General features: G+C 43.2%; 1 protein-coding gene across 1 annotated transcript in view; it reads left to right on the top strand.

Moving 5' to 3' along the window:
- mthfd1l (methylenetetrahydrofolate dehydrogenase (NADP+ dependent) 1 like) overlaps window positions 1–23,871 on the top strand; it is a 59,557-nt gene that overhangs the window by 27,483 nt on the left and 8,203 nt on the right. Inside the window, exons 20-26 of the mRNA XM_063001460.1 lie at window positions 63–174; window positions 7,309–7,448; window positions 7,750–7,791; window positions 12,517–12,617; window positions 12,725–12,902; window positions 19,299–19,406; window positions 20,340–20,492. Coding sequence (XP_062857530.1) covers window positions 63–174; window positions 7,309–7,448; window positions 7,750–7,791; window positions 12,517–12,617; window positions 12,725–12,902; window positions 19,299–19,406; window positions 20,340–20,492 — 834 coding nt within the window. The remainder of the gene's footprint in view (window positions 1–62; window positions 175–7,308; window positions 7,449–7,749; window positions 7,792–12,516; window positions 12,618–12,724; window positions 12,903–19,298; window positions 19,407–20,339; window positions 20,493–23,871) is intronic.

Genomic DNA, 23,871 nt, shown 5'->3' on the forward strand with positions numbered 1-23,871 from the left:
TCAGGGTGTTTTTGGTTGTGTTTGTTCTGTTTATTGTGCTCATGGCTGTGATGCGTGTTTAGGGCACGCCGGTGTTTGTGCATGCCGGACCTTTCGCTAACATCGCCCATGGAAACTCATCAGTGCTGGCAGACCAGCTGGCGCTCAAACTGGTGGGAGAGGACGGATATGTGGGTAAGTGAAACACTCATCAATGCTTTTTACTTTCTTAATGCACCCCCTCTGGTGCTGGAGTACACTGTACAACTTATATACTGTATATACACACACACACACTTGAGTGTGCTGAAGCATTGCACACTCTCTCCTTTATTTTGTTGGACTTATTATAGATGTTGCCAAATGTTTAACAACATGACGGTGGGGACATTAAATGACCTGGTTATACCATCATATCAAACCTCTTTTTCTTCTTAGTGTAGTTATAATCTATACTGTTGCTTCTTTTAAATACAGTATATTCATTCATATCTATATCTGATTATACAGTATATAATCTTGTGTATGAGTATGCTGGTATGAGTGGATCAGACACAGCAGCGCTGCTGGAGTTTTTAAACACCTCACTGTCACTGCTGGACTGAGAATCATCCACCAACCAAAAATATCCAGCCAACAGCGCCCCGTGGGCAGCGTCCTGTGACCACTGATGAAGGTCTAGAAGATGACCGACTCAAACAGCAGCAATAGATGAGCGACCGTCTCTGACTTTACATCTGCAAGTGTCTAATAGAGTGGACAGTGAGTGGACACGGTGTTTAAAAACTCCAGCAGCGCTGCTGTGTCTGATCCACTCATACCAGCACAACACACACTAACACACCACCACCATGTCAGTGTCACTGCAGTGCTGAGAATCATCCACCACCTAAATAATACCTGCTCTGTGGGGGTCCTGACCACTGAAGAACAGCATGAAAGCAGGTTAACAAAGTATGTAGAGAAACAGATGGACTACAGTCAGTAATTGTAGAACTACAAAGTGCTTCTATATGGTAAGTGGAGCTGAGTGAGTGTAGAAAAAAAACTTTGGTTCTAACAGGTTTTAGCAGATTTGTGTTCTTGTATGGAAGCACTTCTGTAAGTCGCTCTGGATAAGAGCGTCTGCTAAATGCCGAAAATGTAAATATTACGTTTTAACATCTATTGCTAGAACAAGTTATTTATGTTCTGTTATGAGCATGGCCCAAGGGCAGACTAAACACTAAACTTAACCCTTGCAGTAAATTGCTTCAGGCATTTACACCATACAGCCAAACGTATGTGAACGACTGACCATCAGCGTGTCGGACATCCTGTTCCACTATTTCGGAAAAGATGTAAACGTTTTGAGGTGTCTGTAAGATTTAATCAAAAGAGCATTTGCACAGTCGGCTACTGAGGTTGGATGAAGGCCGGACATGTCAAACTCGTCTTTACGGACCTCAATTTCTACTAAAAGGCACAGTCGTGATTCCAAATACAATTGGAAGCATATTATTAATTTGATGTTGTTGGACTTGATAGACCTGATAGCATTGAGTGTGGATAAAAATAATTAGACGATTGTGCACTATATGGCCAAAAGCAGGGGAAAATCCTTCACAATTGTTAATATTCCCATAAACGCCATCCAAAATCTCGAAGACTGAAAGATGCTCTGGCCAAAAGGGGATCAATTCTATAATAATGCTCATAGTTTTGAAATGGAAATGGTCAGTTGTCCATAAACCTTTGGCTATATAGTGTACTTTCAGCCATGTTGTGTATTGTACACTGTGTTTTTCTCCCTCGTTTACTTATTTGCACCAATTACGTTTTAAATCGGCAGTTTGAATCAGTCCAGCTCAGACTGAGCTCTGCATTGTGGTTAATCAGGGTAAAACTGTGTAATCTAATCTATTAGATGTAGATAAATGCTCACGTCTGGTTCCGTTCAGCATCTTGTTCTTTGGTTCCTCTTCGCTGATGTTTACGCGTTTCCTCGTGAGGTCAGCAGTCAGGCAGCGGCGCGTTCATACGATCTAAACCTCACACAACTGGATCCTGTTAGCATGAAATCTGAGAGACGTTTATTTAGTAGACTTTATTAAGTATTAAATCCTCTTTACTGGCAGGAACACCTGAGCTCTTACTCTTCTAATTTCCACCATTATCTCTTCCACAATGGATTTAGCTGCGCTCAGAGCTGGGCTGGGCGTCGGCCCTTTTTTAAAGCCCCGCTGAAGTAAGTGTGAGCAGTGGACACGGTGCCAGAGAACCAAGCCAACGGACCAGTCGAGATTTCTTGAGCATCTTGCAAAATTCTGACGTCTGTGTAGTGTCCGATAACTCGGATGGTTCAGCAGCTTGGCTCAACACATACACACACACTCACACACTCACACACACACACACACTCACATACATTCACACTTACTAAAACAATTTTTAAAATCTCCACTTAGCCTGACTGAATGTACACTGATTAGCCAAAACATTAAAACCACCTCCCTGTTTCTACACTCACTGTCCATGTTATCAGCTCCACTTACCATATAGAAGCACTTTGTAGTTCTACAATTACTGACTGTAGTCCATCTGTTTCTCTACATGCTTTGTTACCCCCTTTCATGCTGTTCTTTAATGGTCAGGACCCCCACAGGACCACCACAGAGCAGGTATTATTTAAGTGGTGGATGATTCTCAGCACTGCAGTGACACTGACATGGTGGTGGTGTGTTAGTGTGTGTTGTGCTGGTATGAGTGGAGTTTTTAAATACCGTGTCCACTCACTGTCCACTCTATTAGACACTCCTACCTAGTCGGTCCACCTTGTAGATGTAAAGTCAGAGACGATCGCTCATCTATTGCTGCTGTTTGAGTCGGTCATCTTCTAGACCTTCATCAGTGGTCACAGGACGCTGCCCACGGGGCGCTGTTGGCTGGATGTTTTTGGTTGGTGGACTATTCTCAGTCCAGCAGTGACAGTGAGATGTTTTAAAAACTCCAGCAGCGCTGCTGTGTCTGATCCACTCATACCAGCACAACACACACTAACACACCACCACCATGTCAGTGTCACTGCAGTGCTGAGAATGATCCACCACCTAAATAATACCTGCTCTGTGGGGGTCCTGACCATTAAAGAACAGCATGAAAGGGGGTAACAAAGCATGCAGAGAAACAGATGGACTACAGTCAGTAATTGTAGAACTACAAAGTGCTTCTATATGGTAAGTGGAGCTGATAAAATGGACAGTGAGTGTAGAAACAAGGAGGTGGTTTTAATGTTAAGGCTGATTGGTGTATTTGAAACCGGAGCACCCGAAGGAAACCCACGAACTTCAGTCCTGACTGAGGAGAGCCATGACTTGGGGCGCATTCACATGAGAAGCAGCAATTTTTGCCGCTTTGGGCTCGCGATTTTTGCCTGATTGAACTTTGAGGTTGTGCGAACAAAACTTAACGTGACTTATTGTAATAAAACAGTGAGTGAGGAATGTGAAGAGTGGAGGAACTTATGAGCAGTAATAATGAAGAGAAGTTTAGTGCTCCTGTCTCCTTCTTTTACTACATTAAACCACGTTAAGCTTTATTTTGAACCAGAAGCGTTTTAGACTCTGGGAGAAGCTGATTCTGATTCTCACAATTACTCAGAAGCTGGAGCTGTAACACAAGTTTAAAAGTGAAACAGGGAGGAAAATCCAGATAAACACAGATACATGTGGAGCTGTAACCCTGGATCTGATGCTTATTCCACACTAATGCAGATTCGTCTCATATTCACACTTGACGTTTTACTGCACCGCTCAAGCCGAGCGCTGAGCAAAGCAGCAAGAGGTTCGCGGTCTTGCTGCTTCTCATGTGAATGCGCCCTTAGACACGCCCCCTTTAACACGTGTGCAACAGCCGGCTGCATTTTTTTTTGCACTGATCTCCGTTATCCACCGTCTCTGTGCAGGCATCATTAACCAGCCAGCAGAGGTCGTAATTGCAGCAGTTATGAGGAATCCCCTCTGGCATCCAACACCCCGGACGAGCCAATATTGTCTGTATAGGTGCCCAGCCTGCCGGTAGCAAAGCTGAGATTCGAACCCATGAGCGCCCTCTAATCACTTTAAAACAGCGAGTGTAAACCCTCCCCAGTTCTGCTGTGTTTTGGAAGTGAACCTGAGGCGTTTGCTCCAGCACACACTGGAATGTGACTAGATGTGTCGGGTTTCTCAGAATTACAGTGTGAAAGATGCTGAAGAGGTGCACACGTTACCTGACGCTGGGGTTTGTTGTTTCTGAAGTGGATTTATAGATTGTTGTTGACCCAGCTGGTTCTGATCCAACAGAACGGCTCCGGCTGAACGACTCCTAACAGCTTTTACGTTTTTCCCTGGATTGTGTGGATTAAAACCAGAATGTAATTTCCTCTAAATGCAGAGACGTCTTTCTGCTCGGTCACGTTTGTGAGCGGGCGCCGAGTCCCGCGGCCGGCCTGTGTGCCTGTGTGCGGGTGACACCGTGCCAAATCAAAACCGACGCTGGCGGTTCCCAAAACTCGCATCCCATGAATCTTTCCCAGATAATTCCTTAGGGAGTTTCAGCTCCATCACACACAGCTGTTCTCTCCAAGGCCAGGAATTCCACCCTCCCGTCTGGATAACGATGACAGTGTGGTGCTATAACACCGCTGGAATGCTCTCCTCGGTATTTGTGTATAAAATTACGCTCACAAAAGAAATAAACACAGTAAAATGTATAAAAAATATTTCCCCACACATACCAGTGTGCACTTTAATGCACAAACACTCGTCTAGCCAATGGATGCACACACGCGCACACACACAATTTCATTTTTAAAATCCTGAGCTGTCATTTTGCAGCTATAACAGCCTCCACTCTTCTCAGAAGGCTTTCTGAAAGATTTTGGAGTGTCTCAGTGAGTCCGTCTGGCTTTCAATTTATGTTCCAGTTCATCCCGAAGGTGATTAACAGGTTAGAATGAAGGAGCTGTGGAAGATTCTGGAGTTCCTTCACACCTCGCTTTGTGCAAAAGGGCACAGTTAGCTGGGACAGGAAAGGGCCTTCCCCAAACTGCTTTCACAACGTGAACGCATACCATTAATTTTCTATAGTTGATTTTATATACCTGTTTGTAATAGAGATGGCTGAAATGCCTAAACTCTTTAGAACGGGGGTTTCTTAAATTTGGCCTTTACATCAAAAATCGCCCCTGTCTGTCTGTGTCTGTCTGTCTATCTATCCATCTGTATGTCTGTCTATCTATCTGTCTATCTGTCTGTCTATCCATCTATCTGTCTATTTAATGCTAGATCTATCTATCTGTCTAGCTGTCTGTCTAGCTGTCTCTGTCTGTCTGTTTATTTAGCTGTCTCTGTCTGTCTATCTATCTTCTATCTATCTGTCTCTGTCTATCTGTTTGTCTGTCTGCTGTCTGTTTTTATCTTTTCATCTATGTATCTGTCTGTCTATCTATCTTTCCATCTATTTCTATCTATCTGTCTATCTATCCGTCTATCCATCTCTGTCTGTCTGTGTCTGTCTGTCCGTCCGTCCGTCCGTCTCTATCTATCTATCTATCTATCTATCTATCTATCTATCTATCTATCTATCTATCTATCTATCTATCTATCTATCTATCTCTCTATCTCTCTATCTGTTTATCTATCTATCAATCTATCTATCTATCTGTTTATCTATCTATCTGTCTGTCTGTCTGTCTGTCTGTCTGTCTATCCATCCATCTATCTATCCATATATGTCTGTCTGTCTATCTATCTATCAATTTTAGCGTAGCTAATTAGTTTTTCGCTGCTGGAGACCCCGATTGCGTCCGAGGAGGGATTATTTGCCTGACACACGCTCCTCTAACGCGTGCGGCTCCACCAACCTCTTTGGAGTCACCTGCACTTTGGTGGATTGGTGTGTGAGACCAGTCTCACACTAGGAGAGTCACTCACTGATCTCCGCTGCGTTCTTCCATTTCTGTACAGGGGTCTCAGGCTCCTAATCAGGGTCCTTACACAGTGTCAAAGATCCCGTCTCTTTTTTTAGTCCAGGCTTTTCCCATCCATCAGACTAGTGGCCAATTTTGCTTGCTAGGGGGCGCCCAGCTGACCTGTAGCAGAGCTGAGATTCAAACTGGTAGAGTTCAGAATCCCAGCGCTGGTGCGCTAGAGGAATATTCAACCTGACACTTTACACACTGGGGACTCGTTGCTTAGGTAGCGTTTACAGTGTGAATTTGCAAATAGACATGGTTTTGACACATTAAGACAGTTATGACGCCATATTAATTTCTGTTGTTCTGAAATGGGTCGTCTATCGAGATAAGTGACCCGTCCACTTACTTTTGGCTGTTTAGTGTTTATTAGTGCCTTAAGTGTTAGTCGTGCCTGTGTTGTTCCTATCATAAGGCTACAAAAGATACGCAGGACGAAGTGCAGCTCTAATGTACAAGGTTACTTCAGCTCAAAACATCACACACACACACACACACACACACACACACACACACACACACACACACACACACACTTAGGACTGCAAAATATTACAGAGCTCCTGTCTGGAAATAAAAACATGAATCCTCAAACCTCCACCCCTCTCCTCATTCCACACCCCACTCCAGAGCCTGGGAAATAGTGCAGGATACTTGGAGGGCATTGAGGCTTGTGGGTATTTGGAAATAACACACACACACAGACACACACACACACACACTAATACAATATGTGATGCATTTTTGCAATATTTTAACTGTGTGTAACTGCAGCTGCTTTCTGTGGTGTGATAAGAGATAAGAGGTGTACAGATTTTACAGAGTCATGTTTTACACTTTGGTTCAATTAATGAAAGGACAAGTACTTACAGATTACCCACGATCATCAGTTCAAGTTCAGTATCAATCTCCAATTCACCCGACTGTATGTCTTTGTACTGTGGGAGGAAACCCACACAAATCCATCTGGAACGCTCCATCTGGGAATCGAACCCATGATCTTCTCGCCGTGAAGCAACAGTGCTACCCACCGAGCCCACATTTACAGAGTAAATGTTTTAATCACAGTACTAACTGTACTAATATAAACCAACATAACAATAGTGACACATTTAATATTACTTGAAGGCATCATCCCACCGTCAGTGCTTTTAAATCTTATTACTGATTCACTGTTAGGTCCTGGATTCTGTAAAGTTGTTTTGAGATAATGTTCATTGTAAAAAGTGCTATATAAATAAATATGACTTGACTGTCAGTTATTCAGTTCATCGATTTGGAAGTGATTGAACATATTTGGTTTTGTATTTAATTGTTTTAGTCGTTTTTTTCAGTGACTGAAGCGGGTTTCGGTGCAGACATCGGCATGGAGAAGTTCTTCAACATTAAATGCAGAGCTTCTGGACTGAAGCCAGACGTGGTGGTGCTGGTCTCCACCATACGAGCTCTGAAGATGCACGGCGGGGGTCCAAACGTAAGAGCGCTTTATTATTCTACACAGTAATGTAGAAATAATAAGCTGTTATCACATAGAGCACATTCTTCACTACTTACACCCTCACTAACCCAGATAAAGAGAGATAAAGGCATTATATGGTAGTAGTATTAGTTATTAGCATCAGTTATTGGTTATTAATAATAATTAAACATTTTAGTTAGTGAGTTTAGAAATCTTTAAGAGGGTGTTTACTTTTTCACAGGGATATTTGAGAACTACATTTAATAACGATCGACCCAGTGAGTAATGTCGCATGTTTTTTTTTTCTCTTTCTCAGGTAACACCAGGGGTGCCACTGCCAAAAGAATACACAGACGAGGTAAAGCCTACGTGTCATTTTTAATCCTGTATGTGATGTCAGTGATGAACCTTTTCTGTCCATTAATCTTAAATCCCGAAATGCCTATGGAGGAACTGTACCTGACTGTAAAACCACCTCCTTGTTTCTACACTCACTGTTCATGTTATCAGCTCCACTCACCATATAGAAGCACTTTGTAGTTCTACAATTACTGACTGTAGTCCATCTGTTTCTCTACATACTTTTTTTAGCCTGCTTTCACCCTGTTCACCACAGAGCAGGTATTATTTAGGTGGTGGATGATTCTCAGCACTGCAGTGACACTGACATGGTGGTGGTGTGTTAGTGTGTGTTGTGCTGGTATGAGTGGATCAGACACAGCAGCGCTGCTGGAGTTTTTAAACATTGTGTCCACTCACTGTCCACTCTATTAGACACTCCTACCTAGTCGATCCACCTTGTAGATGTAAATTCAGAGACGATCGCTCATCTATTGCTGCAGTTTGAGTCGGTCATCTTCTAGACCTTCATCAGTGGTCACAGCACGCTGCCCACGGGATGCTGTCGGCTGGATATTTTTTTGGTTGGTGGACTATTCTCAGTCCAGCAGTGACTGTAACACACCACCACCATGTTAGTGTCACTGCAGTGCTGAGAATGATCCACCTAAAAAATTCCTGCTCTGTGGGGGTCCTGACCATTGAAGAATAGGGTGAAAGGGGGGTAACAAAGCATGCAGAGAAACAGGTGGACTACAGTCAGTAATTGTAGAACTACTCGAAGTGCTTCTATATGGTAAGTGGAGCTGATAAAATGGACAGTGAGTGTAGAAACAAGGAGGTGGTTTTAATGTTATGGCTGATCAGTGTATATAGTACATTTACCAAAATACTTCCTGCGTGAGAATAAACATGTACGTCTGAGCGCTGACGTTTAGTGCTGTTGATTTGATTAAGATTTAATTTAATATAAGAGCTCAGCCAGCGCTCTGTAATAAAATATTAGATTTATGGAGGAGTTTATCGAACTGGGAAGAAGGTCATTAATTATTTTTATTGTTTTTTATGGTATGTACTGGAGGTCACGTTTGAGCAAAATCTAATAGAAGGTCGTAAATATAATTTTGCTCTTGGTCACATGGTGACGATTAAGCGACTAGATAAAAATTATGGACGTCTTGTTTTTTTTTTTTGTCGTTGGAGGTATTCAGGTGTATAAAATGTTGTAATGTCTCTAAACGTCTGCTGTTGGTAATCTGCTGGTACTGCTTTTATTATTTGATGCCTGTATAAACTGGGCTAGTTTCCCTGGAAGCTCCCAGAAAGCATTTAATAGTGTTTCAGTCTGTTAGATGAAGTCAAACTGGACCTGAAATTCAAGATTTCCAATCTGGGCGCCCAGGTGACTCTGAACTCTCTGAGTTTGAATCTCTGTGTGCTATCGGTCGGCTGGGCGCCCCCTAGAGGGCACAATTGGCAGACGAAATCAGCCACTAGTCTTTTAGGGGGGAAAACACCAGACTTTGACGCTGTGTAAGGACCCTGGTTAGTAGCCCAAGTGAAGCAGGGCAGCTTCAGGTCACTGGTTTAAGCCCCAACACTGCCAGGTTTGCTACTGTTGGGCCCCTGAGCAAGGCCCTTAACCCTCAATTGCTTAGACAGTACGTTTACATTTTTAGCATTTAGCAGACGCTTTTATCCAAAGCGACTTACAGTACTGTGACAGTCTAAGCAATTGAGGGTTAAGGGCCTTGCTCAAGGACCCAATAGTGACAACCTGGCAGTGGTGGGGCTTGAACCAGTGACCTTTTGATTACTAGTCCAGTACCTTAACCGCTAGGCTACAGCTACAGCTGTCACAGTACTGTAAGTCGCTTTGGATAAAGCGTCTGCTAAATGCTGAAAATGTAAAAGAAGGAACGCGAAGATCAGTGTGTGACTCTCCATGTGTGAGACTGGCCTCACACCGAATAAGAAGGGGTCCATGGCTGCATAACACTAATTGGCTATGACTAAATTGGGAGAAAAAGGGAGAAAATGCATCAATAAAATAGTAAAAAAAAAAATGCAAATAATACCAAGACTGCCATGTTATAGACAGGAACATTGTAGCCTAGTGGTTAAGGTACTGGACAAGTAATCAGAAGGTTGCTGTTTCAAGCCCCACCACTGCCAGGTTGTTGTTGTTGGGCCCCTGAGCAAGGCCCTTAACCCTCAATTGCTTAGACTGTATACTGTCACAGTAATGTAAGTCGCTTTGGATAAAAGTGTCTGCTAGATGCTGAACATGTAAATGGAGGAACGTGGAGATCAGTGTGTGACTCTCCATGTGTGAGACTGGCCTCACGCCGAATCAGAAGGGGTCCCTAGCTGCATGAGACTAATTGGCTATGACTAAATTGGGAGAAAATGCATCAGTAAAATAGTACAAAAAATAATACCAAGACTGCCATGTTATAGACAGGGATGTTGTAGCCTAGTGGTTAAGGTACTGGACTAGTAATTAGTAAGTAAGGTTGCTGGTTCAAGGCCCAACAGTGCCAGGTTGTCCCTGTTGGGCCCCTAAGCAAGGCCCTTCACCCTCAATTTCTTAGACTGTATACTGTCACAGTCCTGTAAGTCACTTTGGATAAAGCGTCTGCTAAATGCTGAAAATGTAAATGTAAAAGGAGGAAAGTGGAGATCAGTGTGTGACTCTCCATGTGCAAGACTGGCCTCACGCCGAATCAGAAGGGGTCCCTAGCTGCATTACACCAATTGGCTATGACTAAATTGCGAGAAAAAGGGAGAAAATGCCAGGGAATAGACAGGGGCGTTGTAGCCTAGTGGTTAAGATACTGGACTAGTAATCAGAAGGTTGCTGTTTCAAGCCCCACCACTGCCAGGTTGTTGCTGTTGGGCCCTTGAGCAAGGCCCTTAACCCTCAATTGCTTAGACTGTCACAGTACTGTAAGTCGCTTTGGATAAAGTCGTCTGCTAAATGCCGAAAACTTAAATATATAGACACTGTGACCAAAAGTATGTGGACGCCTGACCATCAGCTTGTTGGTCATCCGAGGAAGGAAGGAAGGGCTTTCCACAAGAGTTTGTGTGGGAATTTGTGCCCGTTTAGTCAAACAAGCATTTCTAAGGTCAGGCACAGATATTAGTGAGCAGGCCTGGCTTGTGTTAGACATTCCAGTTCATCCCTGAGGTTTAGTTTAACTCCTCCACACTGAACTCATCAAATTTTGTCGGAGTGAATCAGGCTTGCTGAGGTTAACAGTGAGACCTTAATACACGCTGAATTCTTCAGACCTTTCGTGAATATGAAGCAACGTACAGGGAGAGTCTGGAGTTCAAGATATTGGCTGTGAGTTTGAGAACGAGCTTTAGTTTGACGACTTGACGATATTTTCATTAATTTTAAGAGCACATGGTGACAGCGCACGATCGTCTGACCCTTCCAGCCTGTAAAAATCCCCAGATCTGTTCTCCAGACCTTCAGTGCTGTTCTCCTCCCTAATGTGGTTTGGTGTGATTAAATTAACCGGGTAAATTTAACCTGACCTGCTGAAGGTTGGGTGGGGGGGGGTTGTGAAGGCCGATGGGAGATTTATCGGCCGAGCCTGTTTTCCATCAGCCCCTCTAAAGCTGCCCCAGCTAAGCAAATAACTCGAGCGCTTAAACCTGGTTGGTCTGCTGGGTCTGGAACCAGCCCGACTGCGCTTGTGCGGTGTGGCATGGGTTCACTCGCGCTGTAAAGTTCCTTCCGGAGGACATCTGTCCTTAACAGGACTCCTCCTGATGAAAGTGCTGGGACGGGACGGACAGCGGGTGGTGCCGGCCCAGCAGACGGAGAATTTTGCGATGGCCTGAGGTCACAGTCGCCTAAACATTTTTACTAACCTCTTGATCATGGTCAGAGATGTGGTGGGTCCCTCAACATGCCAGAATACTGGGCGCCAAGGAAGATCACACCAATCCAGGACAGGGCTGCAACATTTGTTCACTTTTTAGGAGCAAAGTTGCTAATCTACATGCATACTTTTGGGATGATGGAGGAAAAAGTCTGTAGGAGCTAATGTAGACGTGGGGAGAACAGGCAAAACTACTTACTGTAACAGGAGATTAGATTAAATCCAGGTCCTCGGTAGCAAAGCCATGCCGCGTTGCATTGGACACACTGTTAACACACACATATACTGTCGAGTCACATTATTAATGACTGGCGTGTGCAGCACGGACAGCAGCTAGATAGGCTAGGAGATACTCAACAAGGTCCTGGAAGGTTCTCACAGGTATCTGGAGCCATGCTGACTGCAGTGCATGCCACAGCAGCTGGAGGTGCCTGGGGGAGGATCCATCGAGGTGCTCCCACAGATGCTCAATTGGGTTCAAGTCTGGGGAATTAGGGGGGCAGGGTGGTACTTGGAAGTCTCGGTCATGCTCTTCCAACCAATGTGGGACATTTCTAGCCGTGTGACGTGTCTCATCGTCTCGCTGGAAGATCCCATCTGCCCCAGGGAAGACAATCAGATCAGCATGTATGGGTGAACATGATCTGCAAGGATGGATTCATACCCAACTCGGTTGAGAGTGTCTTCCACACCTTATATGCTCACCAAACGTGACTTTGTTCATGAGCTACAAGCTGCAGCCGTTAAAATTTGGAAGTGGTCATAATAATGTGACTCGACAGTGTATTTGTTGTATACTGTGTTTTCTTTTTACAAATATATAGTATATATCATTTCTAATGTAGAATCTAGAGCTGGTCTCGGCGGGCTGCAGTAACCTGAAGAAACAGATTCAGATCGCTCATCTGTTCGGGGTTCCTGTGGTTGTGGCTCTCAACATATTTAAGTAAGAAATATTTCTTACATCTAATGTCGTTTTAAACGTTCGGTCTCGTTCTCCGTTCCCCCGACCGACCGACCGACTGAGAGTTTGTTCTTTCTGTGCTTCTGAAGGACCGACACGGACGCCGAGGTCGACCTGGTGTGTCGTATAGCCGAGGCCTCGGGGGCTGCAGCCGCGGTGCCGTGTCATCACTGGGCGCGAGGCGGACGGGGTTCGGTGGAGCTGGCGCGTGCCGTAAAGGAAGCAGCAGCGCTGGAGAAACATTTTAACTTCCTGTACGACCTGCAGGTGAGTCTGTTGGGTTTCTTATATTAACATATATTTGTTATATAACCACAGAGAATCCTCATTTCTGATTGGCTGTTAGATTGGATGCTTTTATGCCCTTATCTATTAGACTAGTGTGAACTAGATGTATAGAGATCTGGTCGCTGCAGAAGGTGAGTTGGCAGCCTTATATTGCTCGTAGGTGTTTAGGTGTCTAAGTGATAGGGGCATGTCTACGGATGGGCTGAGGTGGGCATTGCCAACCCAGAGGAATAATCTGTCCATCCAATAAAAACTCTGTTATGTTTTGTATATGTTATTTGAGTGTTCATATTTGTAAGTTTGTCATTTGTCATCAGAAATGCACTGCATTCCTATTGGCCGTTTTGAATGTGTGGGTCAGTGCTCCTCTTTCATTATCGCCAAATTACGACACTTCACACATGCGGTAGCGACTTGGTTAAATGCTCAATTTTTCATGTCCTCTTTAGGAAAAGCAGCACTTTTGTCGTTGCCCACCCAAATAATTCAAATGCCCACCCAAAGATGACGTCTTATGCCAAGTTCACACTACACGACTGATCGGCGATAGGGGGTCACACTACACCATCTTATCACCAACTGGAATCGCAAGCGAGCTTCTCTGGTCTCCCAAACTACGTGTTGTCACGAAAACAAACGTAAGAAGTGACGAGGGGTTTAATGATACCACGTCCAAAAATGCACGCCGACAAGTAGCGAGAGATCAAAGTTTTTGTGCTGATGTGCAGCGTAAAATCAAGAAGAAAAAATAAATGAATCTGAGTGGATTTGGTTACGTGAACAGCATGGATTGTTCTATAGTGAGTTGGAGGTTTATAAATATTTTTGCAATGCAGCGTGGGTATTATGTTTTGTAGAGAACGATAAGGTCAGAAACACTGTAAAACTTGCGTGTGTGCTGATGTATTCTGATATAAACTATATTACGCCCTTGTCCCACCTTTTTACACTCCTCTCCTGCGTTTCTCCTCACCCCGTATCTTGCATTCTCATTGGCTGTTCGACATATAACTCAATGCCAGTTGGGCGACTTAGATCCAGATATTTGACGAGCTAGATATCTCTCTTGTTGGGTAGTCCACACATAGTGATCGAGAGCCGAGCTTCAATTGCTGAGCGAACGCCGAGTTGCTCCCGAGACGACAAATCTAGCGCCGACCAGTCGTCGAGCGAAAATCAGGGCAAAAAATCGTGTAGTGTGAACCAGGCATTAGTAGCACCTCTGCTCTGTACTAGGAGTGTTTCTTTATTTAATGTTGGCAAATTGGCATAGTACAGCTTGGGATGGTCTCTAAACTATGGTTTACAGACTATATGTTTATGTTGCAGCCCATCTGTTTTTAAATTTAAATCTCTGCATATGTAGAAAATGTTATATATTTTTAAATATTTCTTTATTTGTGTACAACTCCTAATCAGAATAAAATTGAGACAGTATGGAAAATAGACTGGCCTGCCTGCAGTCCTGACCGGTCCTCAATAGAGAATGTGTGAAGAATTTTGACAATGACGACCCCGTGTTGTTGCGAAATAGGATAAAATAAGACCTGAAAGACTAAATCACTTGGTCTACTCTGTGCCAAAACGTCTTAAGTGTCGTGAAGAGGAACGGCAACATTACAGAGTGGTAAATCCTTTACCGTCCCAACTTTTTTTGGAATGTGTTGCAGGCCTGAAATGCAGGAATGGATGTTTATTAACAAATGAAATTAAGTTGAGCAGATAAAACATGAAATATCTCAGGTTCATCCTGTCTGCGACGATGCATTTTCCATACTGTCCATAGTTGGTGGGTTGTGTATTTCCACCCCATGTGACTGGACAGCTACAGTATCAAAGCATTTCACTGCTGGTTCAATAGTGTAGGACTATACGTGGCATGAACTTTAGATTTGATTTGATTTGATATAAATCGCAGCATCAGCTGACTGATCCCACTTTCAGTCATGTGAGAGAAGCTTGTCAGTGAAGAGGAACCAAGTATGTGGCACTGGGACGAGGTTTTAATTGTATAGAGCGTGTTAAATAGCCACGGCATTCTCATCCCATCATGTGAAGTCAATGCACAGTAAACTGTTAACATCCATCACTGACAGGTGATCTGAGCTACTGACACCACTTATTACTTACACCGAGGCCATGTCGACTTGTACACACATTTAACTTTGCATTTGTAAATGTATAGTTTATTCTCATAAACAAAAATTTGCTAATAATAAAAGAGAATGGTTTGTAACCACAAATGTGGGGACAGTTGTAGCCTAGTGGGTAGAGCTTTCAGCTTGTTTTTTTTCAAATCCCATCTCTGCCATGCAGCCACATTTTATATGTACATTTTTACAGTTGGGCCCTTGAGCAAGACCCTTAACCCTTTTTGTTCCATGGCTCATCCAGCACACTGACCCCAGCTTCTAAACAACCTGGGATATGTGGGGAAAAAATCTATATATCTATACTGTACACATGTAAATAGATGTAAACAGATGTAAATACAACAAATGTGTATAGTCCATATATAGAGTATATTGTGATTTGTAAAAGCTTGAAACTCTGGGCACCAATCCAGCCATCCTCCCACTCAGACATAGCCAATCATGTCTGTATATACTTCATATCAGGCTGGTTGATAGCACAGCCAAGCTTCGAACCCAGAGCTCAGGGATGGTGGGCCGGCTTTTCACAGAGCTTGAAACGACGTGGCGAATTAATAATAAAGAGCTTTTTTATCTGAAAATTTAGGTTCTTATTGGCTCCTTTCACTGTCGCTTACCTCTCTACTGATTTACACGTCTGGTTTGTCTAACTAGATGTTCCGACGGTGATGTTTGATTGTTTGCTATGACACTGTTCCTTTTTAATTTACATCTTAAATATTTTAGTCTCTGCAAAGCTCAATGTATGAAATCTGCACAACCTTTATAACGATAGAATAAAACATATAAAAAATACTTCCATAAATAACACCATTTATACATTTTGTATTTGGTTGGTTTCATTATTTCAATGTAGTGCCTAAATACTTAACTATTTAATTTAATGAAATGCATGCATTTATAATGTATGGTGGCTCGGTGGGTAGCACTGTCACCTCACAGCAAGTAGAGCCTGGGTTTGATTCCCTGGCTGTGTCCATGGGGATTTCCTCCCAACAGCCCAAAGACATGCAGTCAGGTCCTGTTCTGTGATGGATGGATCTGTCCGGGGTGTTTCCTGCCTTTCGCCCAATGAATTAGACCCACTGCAACCCTGACCATGATAAAGTGGTGGTAAAAAAGACAGTGAACGAATGAATTTAACATTGTGTAAACATGAGGTCTGCATTGGCACTAGACGTGTATTAAACTAGAAAATGAAAATGAATCGAGCTTGTTTTCTGTATCATGAGTGTAAATAAAGATTTCCTGTTGTTGTTTACTATGATGGTCACACAGGAAGTTTGTGGCTGTTCATCTAATGTTGTCATCATAAAGAAATGAGATAAGTGAAGGAACGTGGAGGTTTTATATCAGATTGAATCAGACGTTATTAGGTTACGTTTCTGTAACACGGTGGCGTCGAGTGGGCGAGGTTTAGTGTGACCTTAGTCTTAACGTGATGCTCATGTCTGAGTGGAAGCTTTCCAGCGTTGTGTATTAGTGTGTGTGTGTGTGTTTATAGCTTGGTACTCTTATTTAATTTGGCGCCGCCGTTTGAGTCCCGTGGTCGCAGGAACATGAGAACAGCTAGAATTTCCTTATTTACGTGTCATGTCCACATAATTACATCAGTGTTTTTTAAATGAGTTTTAATTTCTGTGCAGACGCTGGTGGATCAGTTGCACATTTTTTTTATAAATCATATATTACAATCTGAAATGTTTTCTATATAATGTAGATGTGTTTCTTCTGTGACAATCGAATGAAAGGATGCTGACTGTCCTGCCACAAACCCCATTTCCAAGAAAAGTCGGGACATTTTTGTAAATAGCAGTAAAATGTAAGAATCTCTGATTGGTTGATTCTCTTGAACCGTACAAAGAAATGACTTTTAATGTTTTGACCGACCAGCTTGATTGTATTTTTGAATCTAATGCCTGCAACACACCCTAAAATGTTTGGACAGGAGCAAAATAAAAGTAAAATATAATTTTTAAACATTATTTTATTAGGGTTCGAGCAAAGGGGCAGTTGTAGCCAAGCGGTAAAGGTACTAGACTAGTAATCCAAAGGTCGCTGGTTCAAGCCCTACCTCTGCCAGGTTGTCACTGTTGGGCCCTTGAGCAAGGCCCTTAATCTTCAATTGCTTAGACAGTAGTCTGTCACAGTACTGTAAGTCGCTTTGGTCTTCGCCGGTCAGTTCAAAAAGAACGTTTCTCACTTCAAGAGAAAGTAGGTTTTTCACCAACATCTGTGCATAATATTATGAAAAGATTCAGAGAGTTCTGTGAAATATCAGTTTGTGTAGGGCAGGAAAACCACTGGAATTGCACTCTGGACTTTGGTTTCCCTCCATTCTCCCAAAAAATGGCTTAAATTGTTCCTAGGTGCGCTCAAGTGGCGCTGTTGGATAGTCTGCTAGCAATACAGTGCCCGAGATTCTGAAACCCTGACCAGGATGAAACTGGAACAATCCGGTATTAAGACGTGCTCTGTTAGGACTTGAATCCACATGTTTAAGAAACGCTGTTCCAGACCTCGGTTTGCCGAGCACGTTCTCTTCGAGCAGCTCGTACTCGCCACCCTTCGCCACCCGCTGCACCAGCACGCTGACAGTTTGGAATGGAAAGCTTCCATTTCACTTCAAGCAGAACGACTGAAAACATCAGCTGCATCGAGTTAGAGGCCTTGAGAAGCTGTGACATTGATTAAGTGATCTCATTAAACGTGAAGGCTTCACGCCGGCCTGTCGCTCGTCACAGATCAGCGTTCCAGACGCCGAGAGTTCGGCCTGAGGGAGTTAAGATTTATAGGGTTCCGAAATGAAGAGCGGTACGACTTTACTTTTGTTTAGGTGGAATTTTAGAGGTGTGTGTCACCCCATGAGATGCCATATTTTGTTAGGGTTTATTTCTTTCTGCTGTATGAACTAATGTTTAGTATGGTGCTATGAATATATATATATATATATATATATATATATATACTCCATCACCTTTACCTTCAGCTTCCTCAGCAAGGCAGTTGTCATCTTGGAGGTTGTGTTTGGGGTCGTTATCCTGTTGGAAAACTGCCATGAGGCCCAGTTTTCGAAGGGAGGGGATCATGCTCTGTTTCAGAATGTCACAGTACATGTTGGAATTCATGTTTCCCTCAATGAACTGCAGCTCCCCAGTGCCAGCAACACTCATGCAGCCCAAGACCATGATGCTACCACCACCATGCTTGACTGTAGGCAAGATACAGTTGTCTTGGTACTTCTCACCAGGGCGCCGCCACACATGCTGGACACCATCTGAGCCAAACAAGTTTATCTTGGTCTCGTCAGACCACAGGGCATTCCAGTAATCCATGTTCTTGGACTGCTTGTCTTCAGCAAACTGTTTGCGGGCTTTCTTGTGCATCAGCTTCCTTCTGGGATGACGACCATGCAGACCGAGTTGATGCAGTGTGCGGCGTATGGTCTGAGCACTGACAGGCTGACCTCCCACGTCTTCAACCTCTGCAGCAATGCTGGCAGCACTCATGTGTCTATTTTTTAAAGCCAACCTCTGGATATGACGCCAAACACGTGGACTCGACTTCTTTGGTCGACCCTGGCGAAGCCTGTTCCGAGTGGAACCTGTCCTGGAAAACCGCTGTATGACCTTGGCCACCATGCTGTAGCTCAGTTTCAGGGTGTTAGCAATCTTCTTATAGCCCAGGCCATCTTTGTGGAGAGCAACAATTCTATTTCTCACATCCTCAGAGAGTTCTTTGCCATGAGGTGCCATGTTGAATATCCAGTGGCCAGTATGAGAGAATTGTACCCAAAACACCAAATTTAACAGCCCTGCTCCCCATTTACACCTGGGACCTTGACACATGACACCAGGGAGGGACAACGACACATTTGGGCACAATTTGGACATGTTCACTGTGGGGTGTACTCACTTATGTTGCAGCTATTTAGACATTAATGGCTGTGTGTTGAGTTATTTTCAGAAGACAGTAAATCTACACTGCTATACAAGCTGTACACTGACTACTCTAAGTTATATCCAAGTTTCATGTCTATAGTGTTGTCCCATGAAAAGATATAATGAAATATTTGCAGAAATGTGAGGGGTGTACTCACTTTTGTGATACACTGTATATGACTGTTTTTTATTGTCTTTTTTTTATTTATTGAAAAATACAGTTCTAGTTCTCTTGTCAGTCAAACTTCCCTAAAATGCTTTTAACACTCTGTTCCCCACAGACCCCAATAGTAGAGAAGATTCGCACCATTGCGCAGAAGGTTTACGGAGCTGATGACATCGAATTATCACCCGAAGCCAAAGCTAAGATCGAGTACTATACCCAACAGGTGAGAACATTAACCAGCAGACTACACCAGATCAGCCATAACATTAAAACCACCTCCTTGTTTCTACACTCACTGTCCATTTTATCAGCTCCACTTACCATATAGAAGCACTTTGTAGTTCTACAATTACTGACTGTAGTCCATCTGTTTCTCTACATACTTTTAAACCTGCTTTTATGCTGTTCTTCAATGGTCAGGACCCCCACAGAGCAGGTATTATTTAGGTGGTGGATGATTCTCAGCACTGCAGTGACACTGACATGGTGGTGGTGTGTTAGTGTGTGTTGTGCTGGTATGAGTGGATCAGACACAGCAGCGCTGCTGGAGTTTTTAAACACCGTGTCCACTCACTGTCCACTCTATTAGACACTCCTACCTAGTTGGTCCACCTTGTAGATGTAAAGTCAGAGACGATCGCTCATCTATTGCTGCTGTTTGAGTCGGTCATCTTCTAGACCTTCATCAGTGGTCACAGGACGCTGCCCACGGGGTGCTGTTAGCTGGATATTGTTGGTTGGTGGACTATTCTGAGTCCAGCAGTCACAGTGATGTGTTTAAAAACTCAATCAGTGCTGCTGTGTCTGATCCACTCATACCAGCACAACACACACTAACACACCACCACCATGTCAGTGTCACTGCAGTGCTGAGAATCATCCACCACCTAAATAATACCTGCTCTGTGGGGGTCCTGACCATTTAAGAACAGAGTGAAAGCAGGTTTAAAAAGTATGTAGAGAAACAGATGGACTACAGTCAGTAATTGTAGAACTACAAAGTGCTTCTATGTGGTAAGTGGAGCTGATAACATGGACAGTGAGTGTAGAAACAAGGAGGTGGTTTTAATGTTATGGCTGATCGGTGTGTGTCATAATAAAATGTTTGTGTATGTTTGTGCAGACGTGATGTTGTTGCTGTTATGTGTTCCTGCAGGGTTTTGACTCTTTACCAATCTGCATGGCCAAGACCCACCTGTCTCTGTCTCACGTGCCTGAGAAGAAGGGCGTGCCCACCGGTTTCACCCTTCCCATCAGAGACGTCCGTGCCAGCATCGGAGCCGGGTTCATTTACCCGCTGGTCGGAACGGTGAGTGGTGCACTCGCACTTTAGAAGAGTTTAAAATACCTAGAGGTGCAAAATGTGTCCGAATTCAGCTCTGTTAGCAGCCGGTCAGGCATCTACTCAGACAAACGACTGCCAGGCGACACTGCAAGAAGCTTCTGGGTTTGATTCCCAAGTGGAGCGGTCCGGGTGCTTTTTATGTAGAGTTTGAATGTTCTCCCCGTGTCTGTGTGTGTTGAACTGGAGATACAAAATTGTCCATGACGTTTGGTATTAAACTTGAACTGATGAATTATGGGTAACATGTAACGTCCTGTCCTGTCATGAATGGAACCAAAGTGGAAAACATCACCTTCAAATCCTAATAAACAAACAAACAGACAGACACAGGGTTGGCTGTGTGTCTGTAGGGGAGGGACACAAACAGGTTCTTTGATCACGGATGACAGTGCGTGGCTTTCTGCATGCGATACTGCTCTCTGTAAGACCCCGCCCTGGTAGGTGAAAAGAAGTGACGACCCCGGACCTTCTCGAACGAGGCTGCCTGTTGCGTATGCTACAGTGAAAATGCGATCTCTATTAAAATCATCTCCCATATTTCCAGAAGCATTTTCACCAGAGTCAGTATTAAAATGAAACCCAGCTTTGTTATACTCCGCTGTGACCCCGTCGACACGGGTTTTAAATGACATGATGGTTTTTACAGGCTTGGTTTGCTTGGTTTGGCCTGGTGATGATTTTTCTCCCCTTTTTCATGCTGCCTCTTAAATCTGACCGTGTTATCAGATCTGTCCACTCATTCAGCCTTTAATTGGCCAGTAACCGAATTCACTTGTTATTGTTGCTCTTGTTGATTGGTTCCAGACTTCAGGTTCCACCTGTGAACCTGCCGGGCCGGGACACAGATTCCTGCGCTTGTGTGTTTGTGTGTTGATGACAGAGATACGGTGCGTCTTGTCCACCCGATCGTCCACCTAATAAAGGGCTCAGAGAGACAGATAGAAGGATTTTCTGAGGTTTGTTAAAACAACTGCTGTGTTTTGTTTGATGGGCGTGGCCCTCGAGCGTGTACTTTTCATTACTGAGCTCGATAATACACCCCAGAGAACCGTTTTTCTTTTGTTTTTTTTATAAACCCAGCTGGAAGGACTCGCGGTCCTTTAGCTCAGTCCTTGGCATGGCTGGAATCTCACTCCTCCCGTCCCTTGTTTACATTTTTACCATCTTCTGTCGTTTAAACACTCACCCACGCTTCACGTTGCTCTTCGTTATCGCCGAACGCAGGAGCCAAATGAAACCTAACGGCTTTGTTTTGCAGAATTGGAAGAGTAGGGTGAGATTTTTAAAAGAAGGATTTTATAGCATAATCGTAGGGTGCACAAATTTAATCAGTATAGTCGTTCATACACTCGTCTAAAGGGAAAAACCAGCAGACTTGGTGCCTTCTGATTACTAGGATGTAAGTTCAGTACCTTAACCTCTGAGCTCATGAACCTCATTAGTAACAAATTGGTAGCAAATTTATTTTTAATTTTTATTAATTAAGAAAGAAGTTACGTTGTTTTTTTTTAATAAACCCAGTGTTAACGATACCCCACAGTTTTCTCAGACTGTGATTATGATTTAAGCTTGATTATGTCATTTCTCCTGTGATTAGTGTTAATGTAATAAAGTGTAATTCTATTAGAAAGCAGATTATTTTAATAAGATTAAACTGGAAATGAACCGGGGCCGGAGAAACAACCAGCTTCACACAGTTACAGACGTTTAAAATTAATATTAAAATGTATTTTTTTTACTATAATACACGGCTGATTAGTGCATTGGTGTATTTATTATAGTAACAGATGCAAAAACTTCAATCTTTTTTTTTTTTTTTTTTTTTTTTGGTCTGGTATTTTGAAGCGCTACTGTACATCCTGTACTGCTCCTTGTACATGTCCCATGTGCTACATAGTGTGTAACTATACCATTCGAATGACACTAATTGTATATAATATTTAGCTCAGTACTCTGAGGTTTGGTCGACAGTCGCTTTAAAATGCTTTAATGCGCTTTACATGCAGCGACTTTCACATGTTGTCACAAGGTGATGGCAGTACAGCATACTTTACTGGCTAGTATCTACGGTGGCTTGGTGGGTAGCACTGTCGCCTCACAGAAAGAAGGTCCTGCGTTTGATCCCCAGGTGGGGCGGGTCTGGGTCCTTTCTGTGTGGAGTTTGCATGTTCTCCCCTTGTCTGCGAGGGCTTCCTCCGGGAGTCCAAAGACGTGCAGTCAGGTTAATTGGAGATACAAAATTGTCCATGACTGTGTTTGACATTAAACTTGATGAATCTTAATGAATGAATGTAACCAAAGTGTAAAACATGACGTTAAAATCCTAATAAACAAATAAATAAATCTACAGAGCGTATAGAAAAAACTATTGGACCAGTTTTTACCACAAATCTGCTGTGTTCCCACTGAAAATACAGAATCCTGGAGGGAAATTGCTTGTTGTTTGTTTTAATCTCATCCCTGTGTAGTCCATCACTGTCTGTGCAGTCAACATGACAAGAAGTCTGTGTTTGTTCTTTGTGATCACTGCTATTTGCAGAAATCAGACACTGTAAGTACCGCTCTGCTTAATGATCAATTCTTATTGGCAATAGCCGCATCGCTTGACTCCTATTTTGCATAAAGTTACACTTTCTTCGGGTTTGTCGTGTCACCCACTCCACCCACTTGGGCTGGCCAATGTTCGTTGCATCCTGTCGCCAGAAATCGTCGGCTTTAATTGGAAATGAAAACAAGCCACAAGCTTTGTCGTGTTGCTCCTGGTGTAAACGCAGAGTTACACCACTAGGACTAGTCAAGTACGTCTGAACCATTTAACCTTCAATCCTTCAAGTCTGTACTCACTAAAACCAGGGCAATCACCCGTTTATCCTGTATAATTTCTGTCGCCAGAAATCGTCAGCTTTAATTAATAATGAACACAATCCACAGGCTTTGTCGTGTTTCATCTCTGGCGGTGTGAACGTGGGTTAAATCAAACAATCCCAAAATAGGGAGTCTCATACTTAAGCTAATGAAATATAAAGCAAAAAACATTGGTCATTGTGAAAGAAAGAAAGAAAATCTCAGTTCCTGATTTAGACAGGAGTTATGGTCATGGTGTGTGAGTTACTGTTCATTTAAAATTATATATATTTTTTTTGTTTTTTTTACAATCCACCACTAGGACGAGTCCTACATCTGAACCACCCAACCTGTCCTCTCCTTCAAGTCTGTACTCACTAAAACCAGGGCAACCGCCCGTTTATCCTGTCTAATCCGTTTTTATTCGGCTAAAATAAGCACCGTACGTCATGAATCGTTTCTGTAATTCTATTGTTAAAGTGTGAAGTTGGTTTGTATT

This window comes from Trichomycterus rosablanca, chromosome 9 (assembly GCF_030014385.1).
Source record: "Trichomycterus rosablanca isolate fTriRos1 chromosome 9, fTriRos1.hap1, whole genome shotgun sequence".
Taxonomy (NCBI): Eukaryota; Metazoa; Chordata; class Actinopteri; order Siluriformes; family Trichomycteridae; genus Trichomycterus; species Trichomycterus rosablanca.